The 18,737-nt window shown below is 46.6% G+C and overlaps 1 protein-coding gene across 11 annotated transcripts in view; it reads right to left on the reverse strand.

Moving 5' to 3' along the window:
- Positions 1 to 18,471, reverse strand: part of Susd1 (sushi domain containing 1) — a 123,341-nt gene extending 104,870 nt beyond the window's left edge. For 3 of the 11 annotated variants that reach the window (XM_039111048.2, XM_039111046.2, XM_006238211.5), the window contains exons 1-2: positions 12,933 to 15,807; positions 3,154 to 3,261 (exon numbers count right to left, since the gene is read on the reverse strand). In XM_039111048.2, the coding sequence (XP_038966976.1) occupies positions 3,154 to 3,261; positions 12,933 to 13,050 (226 nt within the window). In that variant the 5' untranslated portion in view covers positions 13,051 to 15,807. Of the gene's footprint in view, positions 1 to 1,019; positions 1,498 to 3,153; positions 3,262 to 12,932; positions 16,394 to 16,981 lie in introns of those variants that run through there. The other 8 variants (XM_039111050.2, XM_039111051.2, NM_001427255.1 and 5 more) reach the window with 7 other exon arrangements.
- Positions 18,472 to 18,737: the final 266 nt, after the last annotated feature.

Raw genomic sequence — 18,737 nt, forward strand, 5'->3', positions numbered from 1 at the left:
AGGTGCTTGCCAGAGGTTTGGTCAGTTCTATCCCTAGCATTTAAATGGGGAGGGAGAGAACCAACTCCCAAGAGTTTTCCTCTAGCCTTCAAGACCTCCAAGTGTGACACCCTGACACACATGTGTGCATGCACACAGATTTTTAAAAAAAGTAGTAAAAATAAAATCTAAAAATGTAGAGACCGGGGAGATGTCTTAATGGGTAAGATGATTCTAAATCCCCACAACCTACATAAATCTGGATATGGTGGCATGGACCTGCAATCCAGCGCTCCTACGGAGAGGTAGGAGATGGAGACAGGAGAGTCCCCAGAAGCTGACAGCCAGTATGCCAGGAGTACACAGTTGTAAGCAACACAGGATGCTGTCCTAAGTGTGCACATACACAAACATGCATCATGCATGCACATAAATTTTCTAAGCCAGGGGAAACAAGCCTAGAATAATCTCATTATCCAATTCAGCCATTTTCTTGGTCTTTCCAGTATTAGAGAATTAATGTTAATATGCTGTGTTGACTAGCTTCGTGTCAGTAAGTGAAGGTGCCCTTGGGAGGCCAGAGGCATCTGATCCCCTGGAACTAAAATTACAAGTGGTTTCGAACCATCTAATAAAGCTGCTGCGAACCAAACTCAGGTCCTCCACAAAAGCAACACATGCTCTTAGCCACTGAACCATCTTTCCTGCCCCTGAGATGAATTTTATATCCAATTATTTAACTAAAATATTAGAATTGTTAACAAAGGAACTAGCAGTGAAGCCTCAGCGCAGGGTTCATACAGAGACAGGAAACGCTCGCATTGTCAGCGACCTGTGTAACAATGGTGGTCACACATTCTAGGGTAGAACAGCTAGAACACGGATGACTGAAGTCTGCCTTGAGTGCCGTTAATTAAAGACAGTGACAGAAGGTTGAAATGAAGTTAAACCTCCATCTCTGACTTCTGGAAGGGGCTGGAAAACATTCTCCTTACAACTCATTCTTGCTTGTGGACCTTGAAAGCAGCCATAAAATATACCTGTTGTGGGTCATGGTCATGCACGCCTTTAATGTGAGCACTCAGGAGGCAGAGGCAAGCAGATCTTCGTGAAGTCAAGGCCAGCATGCTCTACATAGTGAGTTCCAGGTCAGTCTGGACTACACAGAGAAACCGTGTCTCAAAAACAAAACAAAACCCAACAAGCACCACCCCGAAACACACACAGGTATATTTGGTGTCATCTGGAGACATTTAGTGTCTCCCCGAAGGTTTCAAGTGGGATATTTACATTTACAAAAAGTTCTAGAATTCGGTCATTTGGCATAATGCCATTCTGTGGGGCCCTTGGCACATGTGTGACCTCACAAGTAACCTGCATCATACACGCACAGTCCGAGCGCTAGACTAGGCAATGACCAGTATGGAACAGTTGCACAAATGTCTGAAGCCCTCTCCTCCCTTAAGAGACGAGTCTACCGCCTAGACAATTAAGGGCAAAAGAGAGCACAGTGAGCAACCAGGAGAGGAGGAATTCCTCAGAGCAGTGGCCCTCAGCCTTCCTAACACTGCAACTGTCTAGCACAGTTCATCATGCTTTGGTGACCCCCAACTCTAAAATTATTTTCACTGCTACTTCATAACTGTAATTTTCTACTGTTGTGACTCATAGTGTAAATAGCTGTGCTTTCAACGGTCTTAGGTGACTCCTGTGAAAGGGTTGGTCGATCTCCAAAGGGGTCAAACCCCACAGACTGAGAACCGTTGCCTTAGAGGAACACCTGCCTGGCTCTTCAATGCCAGCTTTCATCGCTAGCAAAGGATCAGGTACTGTTGGGGAAAGAGTAGGAGAGGACTCTGACCACAGAGCAGCCATGCTTCTAATAGGAACGACCCTCTGGAGTGAGGCTGGTCAAAGCAAGTCCAGCATGTGGAATGGACAAAGGTGGGCCACAGGGACAGCTTTTATTTCTGCAATGGAATGTGGCTTGCCCAACCTTTATAACTCTTTGAATGCAAGATTGGATTGTTATTTTTCTTTAAGTATTGGAAACAAGGAAAGGTACACCAGGACAAAGCACTGGGGGGATGGTTTAGCAGGTAAAAACATCTGCTACACACAGGCATGCGCTCCTAAGTCCAAAGACCCCGCCAGCAGCCAGATGAAAAACCAGACACGGCTGGGCCTGGTGGCTCATGCCTTTAATCCTCAAACTCAGGAGGCAGAGACAATTGGGTATCTGAGTTTGAGGCCAAATCTGCTCTACATAGTAAGGTCCAGGACAGCCAGGGCTATCTAGGGAAACCCTATTCGGACAAAAAAGGAAGGAGGGACAGAAGGAAAAAAGGGAGGGAGGGAGGGAGGGAGGGAGAGAGAGAGGGAGGGAGGGAGGGAGAGAGGGAGGGAGGGGAAAACAAAGAATAGAGCAGAGCCAGGCATCGCAGTCTCCGGGTTCAATGGGAGACCCTGTGTCCAGGTAAACAGTGAGAAAGAACACCCAACATCTTCCTCTGGCCTCTACACATGCCCCTCCTCCCACCCACATGTGTGTTCATAAGATACATGCAACACACACATACTCACACGAAAATCAACATGAAGGCATGGATATAGACACTGTCTATCCACAGCTACAAGGCAAAACTTTTACAGCCTATAGCAAGGAGAAAACTGAGAAGTAACTGTTACATTTATCACAGTTAAATTGTTATGACTGTGACACTTTCTCCGAACTGTGCTTGAATGTCAACGTTATCTGATTGTCCCCGCATAGATATCATGAGGAGAAATAAACAAACAATGTCAGCTGCATCTAGTCTAAACAACCTTCAAATTATCTTAAAAGTCTTCCTTGAAGTCATCCCAAGGAAGAAATGTAATATTTGCTTTTGTTGTTAAGTTAAACTCAGGACATAAAACAGACTGCGTAGGTCAAGGAGTTTCCAGAGAATTCACATCATCAACATCTAATCTGAGAGGTCCTTCCTTAGAAACACCAGGAAAAAAGGTTATATCAAACAAAAGGCCGAGATTTTGTTGTAATTGGCAAAAAAACCCACCAAGAAAAACATGTAACAAAATAACAATGTTTGCTTTACATGGACACTGACTCTAAAACTGGAAAACCTTTGGTTTTTATTCAAATTCTCAGCTTAACCCCCTAGGGAAACTTACCAACACAGCGTGTCCTCCCGTTGCCCCAAAACCCATAGTTGCAAATACAGATCCTCTTCCCTTCCTTTTGCTGGCACGTGGCGTGTTCATGGCAAGTGGCACAGACGTCTGAGTCAGAAATCATACGTTTCAGAAACAGGAAGTTAAAGGCGAGAAATGTTTAGTCAACATGCATGTTACAGAGAATCTAAACTTCAATTCCAAACAAACCAGGTCAGGTTCAAATCTCATCCATAGGACTTTCAATAACGATTCACTGTCCACAGAATACAATGCAGACTCCTCTCTTACTCAGCACCCTTCAGTGTTTGTCTCTCACACGCTCCCCCCGGCTTTATGTTCCCAAACTCTGACTGCATGGTACCGTCCAGGCAAAGGGACAACCACACTTTCCTAATAGACGGGCTGCTATCCTCCTCCTCCTCACCATGGTGACCCGGAGTACCCATGCCTGCTTCTCTACCAGTCTGGCACCCACTCTTATTTTCAAGAGTTAGCCAGAATGTCTCATTCTCTCTAAACTCTTCCCCACTTCCGAGAAAAGGTGTCCAATCTCCCACAAAGCATCTACACTCCCATAACAATCATGTCACTCTATGGTTAACCATCTTGAGACTACAATGAACCACGCAAGGATGAGGATTTTAGTGAAAACAAATGTGTTTTTACTGCACAGTATTCTCATGGACTGCTTTCCCACAGGACCCATGTTCGCGATTCCTACCACTCATATGGTGGTTCACAACCATCTGTGACTCCAGTCTCGAGGGACCCAACGCCCTCTCGCGCTCTCCCAGCCTCCACGAGCACCATACACACTTGGTGGATAGATGTACACTCAGGTAAAACACTCATATAACATAAATCCAGAGTGTGACCTGCTCCAGCTCTAAAAGCAAATTCGTGAGAGAGGAACACATCTGCCTACTCCCTTCTTTCCCTTTATGGAAAAAGTGTGTTTAAGATGTCAGGGAGATAAGCACCAAGTCCCTCCCGACAGGATGACCAGACCCCATTTCCTAGATAAACAACAGAAACATTTGAGACTAAAACTCTTGAAATAACTAAATTTACCAAAATGGTGGTATTATAACCTAAGATCAAGCAAGAGTTTCTACTCAAGGCTGTGCAGAATATTGAGTTTCATGCCCTTGTCTCTGTAATTTCAGGAGTAGCCTCCTCGTACAGAGAACATCCCAGCATAGAATTTCATCCAGCTCTTGGTCTCATCTGCAGCCAGATAACGCAGCCTAACCCTCAGGCTGCACCAGGCAGGAGACCAACAGAAATCGGGAGGGAGACTCCTAAATACTCTGAATCATGTTTCTTGCTTTTGTTTTTCATTTACTAACAAAAGACAACATATTCGAAGCAGTTTGGGCTACATGAGGTTATATATATAAAAAAAAGGGGATTGGGGATTTAGCTCAGTGGTAGAGCGCTTGCCTAGGAAGCTCAGGGCCCTGGGTTCGGTCCCCAGCTCCGAAAAAAAGAACAAAAAAAAAAAAAAAAAAAAAAAAAAAACAAAATATAAGTACAAATAAAATCAAAGGTAACATAGAAACAAACACATATCACTAATGGCTACTGGTACCAAATTAACTGTGGAATATCTATAAATATCTCATGACCACAAAAAAATGCAAAATTAAAAAATAAAAATGTTAGGAGGCATATTATCTGACTCTCATGGAATAATGGAATAAAACTTCAAAGCAAAACATATATGTGTAGCTTCCTCAAAAGAAACCCACTTACACAGCACTCTCCTAAAGCATTCTCTGGACAAAGATACCAAATAGCCTCTTGGTGACGGGTATAAAAACTCATTGTGGAAAATGTGAGTTTGGTATGTTTTCGTATTTTTAAAAAGTAACTTAAAAAAAAAATCAGGCAATCACAGAAGAGACCTGGACTTTTAACAAAAGAAATTTGGAAGCAAGAAAGAAGATAGAATTTTAAGAATTTAAAAAGATACTTTTTAAAAACAAAAGAAAGATTTCTGGGTCAACACTGAGGGTTTCAAGTATTTCCAATCCCCTTACAACTCAAAACAAAATTAAATGAAGAATTAGAAGATATAAATCTTTTTATATTTGTGTGTGAGGGTGTGTGTGTGTGTGTGTGTGTGGGTGTGTGTGTGTGTGTACACACGTCTACATGTGAACGCTGGAGGACAACCTCAGTATCATTCCTCAGGCCTTGTCTGCATGTTTTATTTTATTTTGTTTTGGTTTTGGTACAGGATCTCTCACTGCCTTGAATCTCAACAAGTAGGCTAGGCTGGCTGGCCGCTGAGCCCCAGGAATCCCCTCTCCCCAGCTCCTAAAGTATAAATCTCAAAATAGACGATGACAGCAGACACAGGATGTTCTCGATATTTCAGATGGAAAAGAGACCAATACATAGCAATCGCTTTGCAGAGAAGGAGAAACAAGAGCCCCTGGTAGCTGGAGAGTCATGTCTTATGCAGGCGCAATTCTTGTTTTGTCTTTCTGATGCTGTTTGGGATGGAAACCAGGCCTCCTACAAGCTAGCCACATGCTACACCACTGAGCCCCACCTCGCCTCTGCGTGAACATTTTTATAAGGAGTAATGGCCCAAATCTCCTCATAAATGCTGATGCAAGATGCAGTGTGCTTAAAAAAAAAAGTCAGAATGACTCCAGATCAGAGAGGTAACTGGCAAACTGCAGAGCAGAGGAAAGTATCCTCCAAATATATTTAATCATCCTAGTAGATTAACGCTTTAATTAACACACAGCATTGGAAAACAAGGCCAGCTCCTTTGACAGTTTCTTTCTTTTTTTTTTTTTTTTTCTTTTTTTTTCCGGAGTTGGGGACCGAACCCAGGGCCTTGCGCTTGCTAGGCAAGCGCTCTACCACTGAGCTAAATCCCCAACCCCCTTTGGCAGTTTCTGATGCTGCTATTCTAAGACGAGCTTCCTTCAGACCTTGCCATATTGATACTATGTTACCCTTACAACGTGAAGGGAACTGGAAAGAGAGAAATCAAGGGTTGGAGAAGAGATTAAGGACATTTTCTGCTCTTCGAAGGACGGGGGGGTTTGCTTCCCAGCACCCATATCAGGCAGCTCAATTGATCGAGTACTTGCCTAGCATGCATGAAACCCTGTACTCGATCTTCAGGTGCTGGTGCTGCAGCCCCAGCACCCGGGAGAGGGAGGCAGGAGGATCTGGAGTTCAAAACCAGCCTGTGCTACAGAAAACCAAGTATCAAAAGAGAAGGAGGGGGGCTGGGGATTTAGCTCAGTGGTAGAGCGCTTACCTAGGAAGCGCAAGGCCCTGGGTTCAGTCCCCAGCTCCGGAAAAAAAGAGCCAAAAAAAAAAAAAAGAGAGAGAGAGAGAGAGAGAGAAGGAGGAAGAGGAGGGGGAGGAGGAAAAGAATAAGAGGAGGAAGAGCTGAGAAATGCAAATGCTGAGTGTATTCTAAAGCATTATTCACACAAATATGTCCATGTTGGTATATACTATTATTTCTAGAAGAGCTGTGGTTATGAACTGGGGTGGGGGTAGAGTTCACTAGCTTTACGCTAGCTGGGTTAACCTTGATAATCTTTACACATCTGATTCCTCTAAGTCTGTATAATGAAGGGGACACCAAACCCATCTCCTGGTTTCTGTGATGATTACTGAGTAAGTGAGTTAGTATGTGGAAAGCAATCAGAATGTGCCCATTCGACACCGTAACAATCTCTTGACTTCTATTAACGGGAGCCAGCCCCGATGGCGGTTGACAACGAATCATACTAATGGGAAGAGCAGTGGATGACTGCTTGATGCAGAAATTCAAACCACAACCTTTGCGGGAACAGACACCTACCTAGTCATGGGCTGGTAGATTCTGCAAACCGTAATATCTAAGTTATATATACACAATCTCTATGCATTTATTCCAGGGCTTCCCCCCTCTCTTCTAGCACAGCCTGACTGGGAAGCTGAAGCCCATCCTCAGTGCTTCTCAGCCCTCTTGGTTTTTTCCTGCATCAAGAAATCTATACCCTGGTCCCAGTGACCCACTCTTGCTCTTTAATACACAAGCTGTCTTAGTAAGGATGTCTGTTGCTATGACAACACATCATGACCAAAAGCAACTCAGAAAGATTCATCACATCATCATCCAGGGAAGTCAGGACAGGAACACAAGGCAGGAACTGAGGCAGATGCCGTGGAGGAATGTTGCTTACTGACTTGCTCCTTGTGGCTTGCTTCTATTTTCTCACATCATTCAGGACTACCTGCTTAGGCACGGCACTGCCCACAGTGGGTGGGGCCCTCACACGTCAATCGTTAACCAAGGAAATGCCCAACGGACAGTCTTATGGAAGCATTTTCTCAAGATTCCCTCTTCCCAGATATGTCTAGATTTATGTCAAGTTGACAAAAACCACCCGGCACAGCAGCGCCTTTAACACACCTGAGAGGTGCCTGGAAGATGAAGAGACCTGCTCACATCAAGGATGCAAAAGAATTTGTCGAACCTAACATCTGTCCTCACCTAACTCCATCCATGTCAGGAGGACCAGACGAGCCTGACAAACTTGCTGTACAACTCCCTTGAGATTCTCTTCCCCAAACTTATGGAGATATGGAAATATATTAAATAACCAAGCAGGATGCCCAATAGAGTCCAAAACTCAGAGAGGGAGAAATATCTAGAATCAAGTATAGACTACTACACCAAACTGTACTGTTTCTAAGAAACTACATCAAATGCTAGAGATAGAATCCCAAACCCAAGAAATATCATATTCTCTCCTATCATCCATGACCGAAAAACAAGAGCGAGAGCCCTCCTATAGTCCAGTGTTACTGTGGTCTTCCCCCTGGCTGTAGCTTCTGTTTTAGACACATCCAAGACAGAAGTCACTGTCTCCCAAGTCAAGAGGTCATTATAGGCACTCTGAAGCCTGTGCCCACAGCTAACTCTGGCCATTCGGAACTCTATGCTTTTCCTTGTGTAAAATGTTTCCAGGAGCCTTGGTTTCTTTTGGCTATCTCCCACTCACTTTCTTGTCTGACTGAGATTAATCCACAGTGGACCGCACACCTGTCCTCCAGACCCTAACTAATCCATATTAAGTCCCAACCCCAACTCTGAGTCCATAGCTAAGCAGGGATCGATTTGAGGCCCACACTAAAGCTCACGACCAGCAGTCACCTACTTCAGCCATTCTGTTCTTCTCTGACACTGCCTGCCTCACCCCTGACACCTTCTCCAGTAGGCTGTGAACTTTTGATTTTTTTTTTTATTTTTGGTGCTGTTGGGGAGGGAACCAAGGACCTCCCAAATGCTAGGCAAGCACTCAACCACACTGAGGTACGCCCCAGACCGGTATACTGTTCTGTAAATCCAACAGACAGCTTGTTAGCGACAGCAGTAGACGCCAGGGAGCTCATCTTAGGTTTGACCAGAGGAACATGAATGTGCACAGGGTCAAGTTCCCAGGGGCGGAAGACAAGGCACAGCGGACATCCTTCTTTAAGTCTCCTCCCACTCTGCACCTTCAGCAACTTTCCATCACTCTAAAGCCGCTCTCTCCACCTCTCCTTCCAGCCGCTCTCTCCACCTCTCCTTCCTCATGTCCACCAGGCCACCTGCTCGCTCTCTCTCTCTCTCTCTCTCTCTCTCTCTCTCTCTCTCTCTCTCTCTCTCTAATGAAGACAGTGCGAACCACACCGATGAAACATTTCACACAGTGGGCTTTGCCCAGCTCTATCCATCCTTCCTCCACCATGATCCACTGTTTCTGTCCTTCTCCTGGCCTCCCTGAACCCAGCCAGGCCTGAGCCAACAAGTCCCACAGCCGCTCCCAGACTCAGAGGAAAGCCACAGAAAGGTTGAGAACAGGACTGACTGGTTTGGCCTTTCCACACCCATTACCAACTTCATGAATCCCTGGGGCCAGGCACCCCACCCACTCACCAACACCCTTCTGCTCCTCAGTTTAAACTTCCCCACTTCCCTCACACTCAAGCTTCGGCTCATGCCTCCCAAACATTTTCCAGCAATTAACTCAGCACAGGTTAGTGAGAGAATCTACAGGGGTGACAGGGAGGGTGGGAATGCAGCACACACCTGCAATCTAGCACCCGGCAGGAGAATTAGGAGTTTGATCCAACTGTGGCTACACTGAAAAATCCTGTCCCAGGAAAAAAGTACACACACACACACACACAAAACACACACACCCCACATACATACGCACACACACACCCCACATGCATACACAGACACACAGACATACAACACATACATATACACACAACACAAATAACACACACATACACACTGAGAGAAACACAAACATAGACACATACATACACACAACCAGACCAACCAGAGAAAGGCAAGTAAGCCCCTAAACCATCATACAAGATAGCTAGCTAGTAAATAGCCAGCAGCTTCCCAGGCTGGTCATCCCTAAAGCCCTCCCTTACATGTACCATCAAGGCTCTCCCACCCCCGAAGCCAGCTCTAAAGTCACCCCACCCCAAATTCAGGTGATGACAGCTTACTCCTTTGCTACAGCCAGGAGTTGGCTTGTTCCTATTTGGGTGGTCCCTGTTTATTCTCATGTCACATTCGTAATAACAAAGTCACAACACGCACAAGTGGGCAATGGAGAAGTGGTGCCCCGTGGACTCCACTGAGAGCAGCCAGCATGGTTCTGAAATCTGACCAGCACTCCTCAGGAAGGTCTCTGGAGCATGAGGAAACGGCAGTTTCTTGGTCTTCCCTTTCCAGGATTAACTTCTCCCACCCGAGGCCCAGCTTTACAAGGGCTCAATTAAATATCGTGTCCATTCTTGTATTTCCACCTCTCCCTGCTGAATAATGCCTGCTGGTCTAACATGTGAGTAGATGGGACTTACTCCTCCCCAAAACCTACTCCGACCTGGCCAGCCCAACTGAAGAGCACCCTCCTTTTCCCTCTAACTTGTCAGAGCAATCCTGTATCATCAGCCAGAGTCACCAAGTCCAAAGGCTTTCTCTCATCATACGGTAAGTTCCAACCCTGGTTTTCTTGGCGCCACACTAGCCCAGGAGTGTTACCCATCTGGCCTGGCATCTACGGTCTAACTTAGCTCTGCCCCACGATCCCATCCTTGAACTGGGCATGGTAGAACATGCCTATAATTACCAGCATCTAAGGCTGGGGCAGGAGGATCAGTTCACCCCCACATCCTCTACCCTTGAGAAAGAAGTGTTTTTGTAGAGTTAGATTCTCTCTAAGTCTGTAGGAAACCATCTACCCAAGGAGAGGTGCTCAACAAGGCAGCCCTAACTTCACTTCCCCAAAACACGTCACACTTTCCAGGTAGCCTGGAGGTGTGTCTCAGTGGCGAAGTTCATGCTTAGGTGCAAGAGCCTGGGTTCAATCCACAGCACCAAAAACTTCTAAGAAAGAAAGTGTAGGTAGAGCGCCTGCCAGTCATGTTCTGTCGTCTTTGACCAATAATCCAATGGACCACGCTTGACACTTTCCCAGGCTAGAGTCCTTACACAGATCCTAAAACGGTTTTCAATTAGCTACAGGTTTTTATTCATACTGTTAGAGGAGACCGTGTTGGCTAGTTTTATGTCAACTTGACACAAGTTAGTGTCATTTTGGAAAAGGGAACCTTAAGTGAGAAAATGTTCCCACTAGGTAGACCTGTAGCAAGCCCGTGGTGCATTTTCTTGATTGAAGGTTGGTGTAGGAGGTCAAGCTCACTGTGGATGGTCTACCCCTGGGCTGGTAGTCTTGGGTGTTACAAGAAAGCAGGCTGAGCAAGCCATGGAGAGCAAGTCAGTAAGCAGCACTCCTCCATGGCTTCTGCTTCAGTTCCTGCCTCATGTTCCTGCCTTGAGTTTCTCTGCCTTGACCTTTCTCGGGATGGACTGTGACCTGAGAATTGTAAGCTAAAATAAACTCTTTCCTCCCCAAATTATTTCTGGCTGTGCTGTCTTATAATAACAATAGAAACCCTAAGACAGAGACCCAATGGGAAAGGAAGAACGCCTACTGGAGTACCAGATGTTGGAGGTGAAGGGGAGCCATTCTAGAAAGCTGAGACATCAAATCCCAAAGTAATGGTGAAATTCACTAGGCAACCAGTAATCCCAGCACTCGGGAGGCAGAGCCAGGGAGGTTTCTGAGTACAAGTTCATCCTGGTCTACAGAGAAAGTTCCAGGAGAGCCAAGGCTACACAGAGAAACCTTGTCTCAGAAAACAAAAACAAAACAAACAAACAAAACCAAACAACAACCAAGTCACAGGATAAGAGAATTTTGGAGGACAGGAATCTGCTCCACCAAGTCCACTCATCTCGTTTCTTTTCCACTTCTAGAGCCTGTCTGGTTTTACATATACTTTTGAGACATCTCACTCTGTGGTCCAGGCAGATCCCAGACCCTTGGCAATTCTCCCACCTCGTGTCCCAAGTTCTAGGATTAAGGCATGAACACCACAACTCTGGAGCTCAGTGCTTGGCTTTATTAAGGACATGCCAGTGAGAGACCGGGTGTCCTTATATATACTGTTTGACATCACTCCCTCACGGTGTCCTACAATGACTTCTGGTGGCTTCTCACCACAAAGGAACAGTTATACCCAAACACCATGCTCTGCCAGTCAGGATGAGACTGACTCCCTCTTGCATAATCCAGTCTGTTTTCCCATCTCTAGCCCCTTCTGTATTCCCATGCTATCCTCATGCTATCCCCTGTCTGAAATTCATCCGTTGTTTTCTTGGGTTTTTTTGTTTTGTTTGTTTGTTCACAGTGTTTCACTCCATAGTTTAAACTACTCTGGAACTCACTATGTAGCTCAGGCTACTCTGGATGGAGCAACCTATCAGCCTATTTCACAAGTTGGATTCACTTTCACCCACACTGCTAAAGAACAGTCAGTCTCCTCCTCTATGGGATGGGATACCTTTCCGCTCTTTTCCTAAATCCAAGTATCACCAGTCCCCTAGGCTCAGCTTGACTCATGCATATGGCTGCCCAGTAAAACATAGTTGTTCCTCTTCTGACCAGCACACCTTCTCAGAGCACTTGACACCATTCCGCTATGTGGGCAGACTTCTCACTTTCCTGTTTGAATCCTCCGTGTCAGGTAAATCCCACCACGCTCAGTGTTGCGTTTTCCAATTTGTCTGAAAGACGGACTATTTGCTTGTCTATCTTCTTGGGACTATCTCCCGCTAGAACACCAACACTGCAAGGTTACATCTGACCCAGGGAAGATATTAAATGACTTTCTATGGATGGATGGATGGATGGATGGATGGATGGATGGATGGATGGATGGATACACACAGAGATGCATGGATAAACAGACTAATGAATAGATAAATGAACTAAAGGATAAACTCTTCCTATAAACTTCCTTATATTTCTTCATATTCTTAACATTATTTAGTTCTTCCTGGAGGTAAAAAAATATGGAAAGGGGGGCAGGGAGCGGCTACAGGTCAAAAATTTGTCCTGCAAAAGCCACGGCGACTGGAAGCTTTAGAACCACCCGCTTGCCCTCTCTCCACGCGGCGCGCCGGCCCCCGAGGCCCCCACCCGAGTCCAATCCCCACCTCACCCCACCCACCCCGGGAGACGTGAGTCGGAGCAGGGCTGCCTCCACTACACACCCCACCGTCCCCAGGGGGCAGCCTGGCGTGCTCCTCGCCGCTCCGCCTCCATGATCCTTCCACGCCCCGACTCTGAGCCTCCAGACCTGGGAAGCGTCCCGCGCGCCCGGTGTCCCGCACTCACCATCCGTGCCCGGCTCTCCGCTGGCGCCGCGGGCCAGGCTGAGCAGCAACAGGAGCCACAGCAGCCGCTGCAACCCGCAGCCTGGCGAGCGGCGCGTGCCCCGGGGCCCCTGGCCCATGCCGCCCGCTTCCTCTGGGTGCCCGCCACTCCCCAGAGGCCCCTGTGCGCGGAGATAAGGCCAGCGGCGCGGGGAAGGGGCGGCGCAGAGGCTTCCGGCCTCGTAGCGCGGGTCCGGGAGGGCAACCGGGTCCCGGGGCCCCGGACTGGGTGCGCCTGGTGTAGCGGCTGCTCGGGAGCCGCGCCACGGGGAGAAAACGAACTGTGCTGGGGGGAAACATCGCAGTGCAAGTGTGACTTGTGGAACCCGTGGGGAGAGCAGAGAAGCGCAAGAGCCACAGGAGAGGGTCTCTGGCTGACCGGGTCAGAGAGCTGGGATGTGGTGGCTCCTCACGGAGAGAAAGAGAGGAGAGAGAGATAAGTCGTGCGACAATCCACCCGGGGTGCACATGCTGGAACAGGCGACAAAAGTTCCAGTTGCTTGATGGATAACAACCTCCTTAGCACGTTAGGAATCGAAAAGGGAGAGACAAGTGCGAAAGACATGGATGAAGGGACACTTTGTATTCTAGAAACTGTGGGAACGTTTTGGGGTGGGGATAAAGGGTTAGAGGAATGACTATATGGCATAGGACTGTTCTGAGAGTAGGGTTAGCATCGGACGCGAGGGAATCCCGGAAAGGGGGTGAGGCACGTGATCCTCGGAGGTTTGGAGAGAAGCAGAAATTGAGTGTTCGGGAACAGAGTTCACCGTATCTTAAGATTAGTGCACTGTTGGAGAGAGGAAAATATTAAATTAAGGAGAAACTGGGAATGTCGCTTAGATCTATGCTTTGGGTGGACTGGAGTGGGAGGCTGGGAGGCAGAGAGTTAACACAGGAGTTGGAAATTGGGGTTGAGGGAGGCTGAAGAAGTGAGATCCGTTTGGGGGAGAGGGGGCTGTCCAAGTGCAGGGGGCCTCCCCACTCGGCAGGTACTCTTACTTGCTTCCTCACCAGTAAACTAACCCTACCTCAACTATAGGCAAATACACCCATATAAGGGCTGAACTTGGGCTGCCTTAGGAAAAAGCCGTTAAAAATAAACTTCCTAGTTTCTTGTATCTAGCTTTCTTGAAGATTATTTTTGTCCAACAAAGAGAGAAGCCTGCTTTGGGAAATGAGAGATGGATCAAGTGAGTGTAAACATGTCTCTGGGTGTTTGGACAACTTTTGGTAAAACCAGCTCTCCATGAACTCTCACAGGTCATTATTTCCACAAATCCACCATTCAAGAGATTTTTAAAACAACTTTAACTTCCACTCCCCATGCCCTTCTGCGAAATAAATATGTATGTATACTTTAAAACACACACACACACACAGGTGATGCCAGAAAAAAAAATTATCCAAAGCTTGTAATTGGGAAGGGAAATTACTAGGTGTCTTTTTAGCACAGCATGGGGTAGATATCCAATTCGAAAGTGTACTTTTATGAACGTCCTGGTTGTTATTTGGGTTACTTGTGGCTTTATAAGAGTAACCCCGACGACAGCATTATCAATCGGAACTGTCTGGGGTCCTTTACCTTTACCTGGGTAGAAAGAAATCCTGAGAGCCCACACATGTAGGTGCATGCCTTTAATCCCAGCAGTCAGGAGGCAGAAGCAGAAGGAGGTGAATTCCAAGCACCTTGGTCTACCCACAGCAAGTTCCAGGACAGCCTGAACTACAGTAGGGAGATCCTGTCTCAAACAAACAAAAACCTGTGAGACAAGCAGAGAGGCTTTTCTGACTTTGGTGCCCCCAAGGCCGTGGGTCTGGACAGCCTGTGGGCTGGACGTAAGGACTGAGAGGCTCATAGCTCCAAACTGTGATACTTGGGGGCCTATTGCATCATGCTTTAGAAGCCAGAGACAGGACTAGGCACTCAGGGAGGAGGCTTATTGCTCCGGACTTTAACCACCAGCAAACACCGGCATTATGCAACTGTCGTAACCCTCTACTTCCAACAGAACAGCAGCGTAAGGGAGCAGCAGGCAGTTCCTACTGGGGCTGCCTGTCCAGAAAGGGCTCTGGGTTTGGAGCCATCACAGCCCTGCAGCCATAGAAGTTTGACAACTCCTTGGAATTCTCGTCTTTAGCTCTTTACAGGACTCCTTTCTCCCTATCCTGAGCTGTCCTGCTCTGGAACAGTTTAGCTACTATGTCATCTTCGGGGCATTGCTGCCTTCCACTGCTTCAGGCAACCATTTCCTCTTTGTGTTGCCAGCTCGCCAGGATCAGTAATTATAAAGATCAAAACGGTCGGGGGCAGGGAGGGGTATAGTTGTGCAAGCTGTGATCCCAGCACTCCAGGGGTAGAGGCAGGAGGATCAGGAGTTCAAACTATAAAACAAGTTGATGGCCAGCCTGAGTTACTTGAGAGAATGTCTCTGATTGTTAAAAGAGGACTCAGGGTAGGGCTAGTCCAGTGAGTAAGAACACTTGCTAGGTAAATACGGGAGTAAGTGAAAGAGGCCGGCATGGTTACACATGCTGCTAACCCAGCACTGAGAGGCAGAAACATGCAAATTCCGGGAACTCACTGGACAAACAGCCTAACCCAAACAGCAGAGAGCCTCTCTCAAAGCAATAATGTGGGAAGTGGCTGGAGGTTTCCTCTGGCCTCTACATGTGGCCTCCGGCACTGGCATCCACACATTGTGTCACAACATGAAAGATTATTTCATCAGTATTATTTCAAGAATCAAAAGAGAAAAAAAAACCAAAAGAATCAAAAGAGAATAATGAATCAGTTTTAAACTTGGAGCAGTAAAATGGCTGCTTCAAAAATACTTGGCTTATGAAAACTGTTTGGGAGGGGGATCGGGGGTCAGGAATAGGGAGAGTAGGGAGAAAGGGTCGGGAGAGCGAACAGAATCAACACAGTGGGGAGTGGGAGCATCTCTAGGACACGACAGACCTGGGATGGGGGAGGCTTCAGGGAGTCTATCAGGGTGACTTTAGCTGAGACTCCTAGCAGTAGGGCATACGGAGCCCGAAGTGGCCACTTCCTATAGCCAGGTAGACTCTCAGTAGAAGGATTAGAATACCAACCCACCCATAAAACCTTTTACCCCAAATGTTTCCTGCCTACAAGAAGTGCAAGGACAAAGAACAGAGACTGGGGGGACAGCCAACCAGTGACTGGCCCTACTTGAGACCCATTGCATGGGCACACCAAACCTTGACACTGTTAACGATACTCTATTATGCTTGCAGACAGGAGCCTGGCATGACTGTTCTCCAAGAGGCTCCATGCAGCAGCCACCGAAACAGATCCAAAGACCCACAGCCAAACATTAGATGGAGGCTGGGGAGTCTCGTAGAAGAGCTAGGGGAAGGATTGAGGGACCTGGAGGGGACAGGGACTCCACAAGAAGGCCTACAGAGTCAACTAGGGACTGAGAGGAGGGGGGCTATGATTGGGATAGGATGTAACTTGAGTAAATAGATAAATTAATGGAGAAAAAAAAAAAGAAATATTCCCCAAAGAGGGTACAGCCAGCGCACCGACATTTCCTAAAAGGGAATTTGGAAGGAGCTTGATTGAATGACTTCATGAACTTGAATTTTGGTTCCAAGATGGGGTACTCAGCCCTGAAAGCACTCTAGCCCCTCCTTCCAGATTCTGGCGAAACGACAGAACTACACTGACAATACCTGGTATTGGTCCCACCTTCCTACAACAGGCCTCCTATTTCCTGAAGGATAATAAAATATCTGTTATTATCTACAATAAACCCACAAAAAGATGAATTTATGGGCGGGCAAGCAAGCTAGGAGAGGGGCCGGGAGGAAGCTGTGCCCCTAGTCTCATACCTTCCTTGCCTTACATAGTCCATCTGGCTACTCACTGTGTTCTTTATGCTAACCCTCATAATAAACATAAGAAAAATGTTCTTCTTAATTCTGCGAACCAGTCTAGCAAATGATTGAACCCCAGAATGAAGACATGAGACACCAACTCACAGTCATAAGCAGAGGCCATAACCTGGGACTTGGCAATGCTCCGCTAAAGCGGGGAACGGTGCGGTAGCCTGTCAGGTTGAAGTAAGCTCTGTGATGCCCATCTTTGGTCCGGTAAAGAGTTTCACCGTGGGGTTGGGGATTTGGCTCAGTGGTAGAGCGCTTGCCTAGCAAGCGCAAGGCCCTGGGTTCGGTCCCCAGCTCCGGGGGAAAAAAAAAAGAGTTTCATCGTGTTAGATGTGTTGAGCGAGCCTGCCCCACTGACAAAACTTCAGCTAATTCACTATATAAACAGACCAAAAAACCTGAGGAGTTTGCCTCAAGTCACTGAGTCTCTGCCAGTCACCAGAGCCAAGCTTCAGTCAGTTACGTGTGGCAACCATTCGAGCAACGTTCGCAGGGGGCAGTGCCGAGCTCCCACCAATGCAGCTGTCTCTACCTCACTTCCTTTTTCTGTAGCCCACTTCCTTTTTCTACGGTTACTGCATTTTCTGTTCCTTGCTTTCCTTTTCCTGTTTACAAATATTATCAAACCATTAGTATCCCGGAACCTCTTCTGGTTCCGAGGGCTACACAACTCACTGTCCTTCGTTCAATCTAACTGTTCGATTTAATTTACCCCGGTGTTTCTCTCTGACTGTGTATGTGGGAAAACTCCCACACATCTGGTCACAGCAGGGTTCTGTGTTGAATTAGAGAATACAAAAGAAGTTACAGTTTGGGGTTCTTGCTTTCCTCTCAGATGCTCACAATTAAGTATGCAACAGGGCTTTTCAACTGGAAACTGAGCCATCAGTGAACCAGCTAGCTCTGGGGAACGCATTAAACTAGCTTTGCTACACAAGTCCTCCACAAAGGCAGCTACTGGGGTGTGAAAAATAGAGTAAGAAACCTTATAAAAACAAAAAACTGCATAGATACAAGTTCTTAGGTGTATACATGAATGCAGTGTGGAGTCTTCATAATGTATTAAATTCTAACTCAGAATCACTGTAAGAACCCCTGCAGAAAATGGAAAATACACTTCTTACCAGTGAAAAATTATTTATACTGTTCACTACAGTCAGTGACCTCCCAAGCCACACAAATGCCAGTTTCCTGGCTTAAAAAAGAATGATTCTTGCACCATTAAAATATCATTTTAATTTTTTTTTAGACAAGATCTTCCTCAGGACTATGTGGGACACTAATCTCCACTTTATTTCAAATTAAAGGAAAAAAAACTTTTATTTTAATTTACGCACCAGAAGACATCCATGTAGTTAGTTAGGTGAATTCTTTAAAGGTTGGGAAGCTGACTCAGTTGGCAAAATGCTGGCTGCACAGGCCTCATGTCCTCCGTGAATTTAGACCCAGTACACTTGCCAAAAGCCAGGCTGGGAAGCACAGAGCTGTAACCCAGAGCTGGGTGTCAGAAGCAGGAGGACCCTGAAGGCTCACGGCAAACTCTAGACTCTGTGAGAGACCCAGAGTCCAAAAAACAAAACAAAAGCAAACAAACCAAAAACTAAGTCTCTGGAGAATGATAGAAGAAGACACCTAATATTGACCTTCGACCTGCGCATGCTCATACACAAGCAAACTATACCTGCACATGCATGTGCCCACCAGGAACACACAGAATGCATATGCAATACTTAAAGCCTTCCTATCTGAAGAACAGGTACCCAAAGCCTTCCAAAGACACAAGAGAAAAATGATTCAACCCTTGTAGGTGCAAAAAGGAATCCCTGGCAATGCTAGAATTGCTAGTCATCTC

This window comes from Rattus norvegicus, chromosome 5 (assembly GCF_036323735.1).
Source record: "Rattus norvegicus strain BN/NHsdMcwi chromosome 5, GRCr8, whole genome shotgun sequence".
Taxonomy (NCBI): domain Eukaryota; kingdom Metazoa; phylum Chordata; class Mammalia; order Rodentia; family Muridae; genus Rattus; species Rattus norvegicus.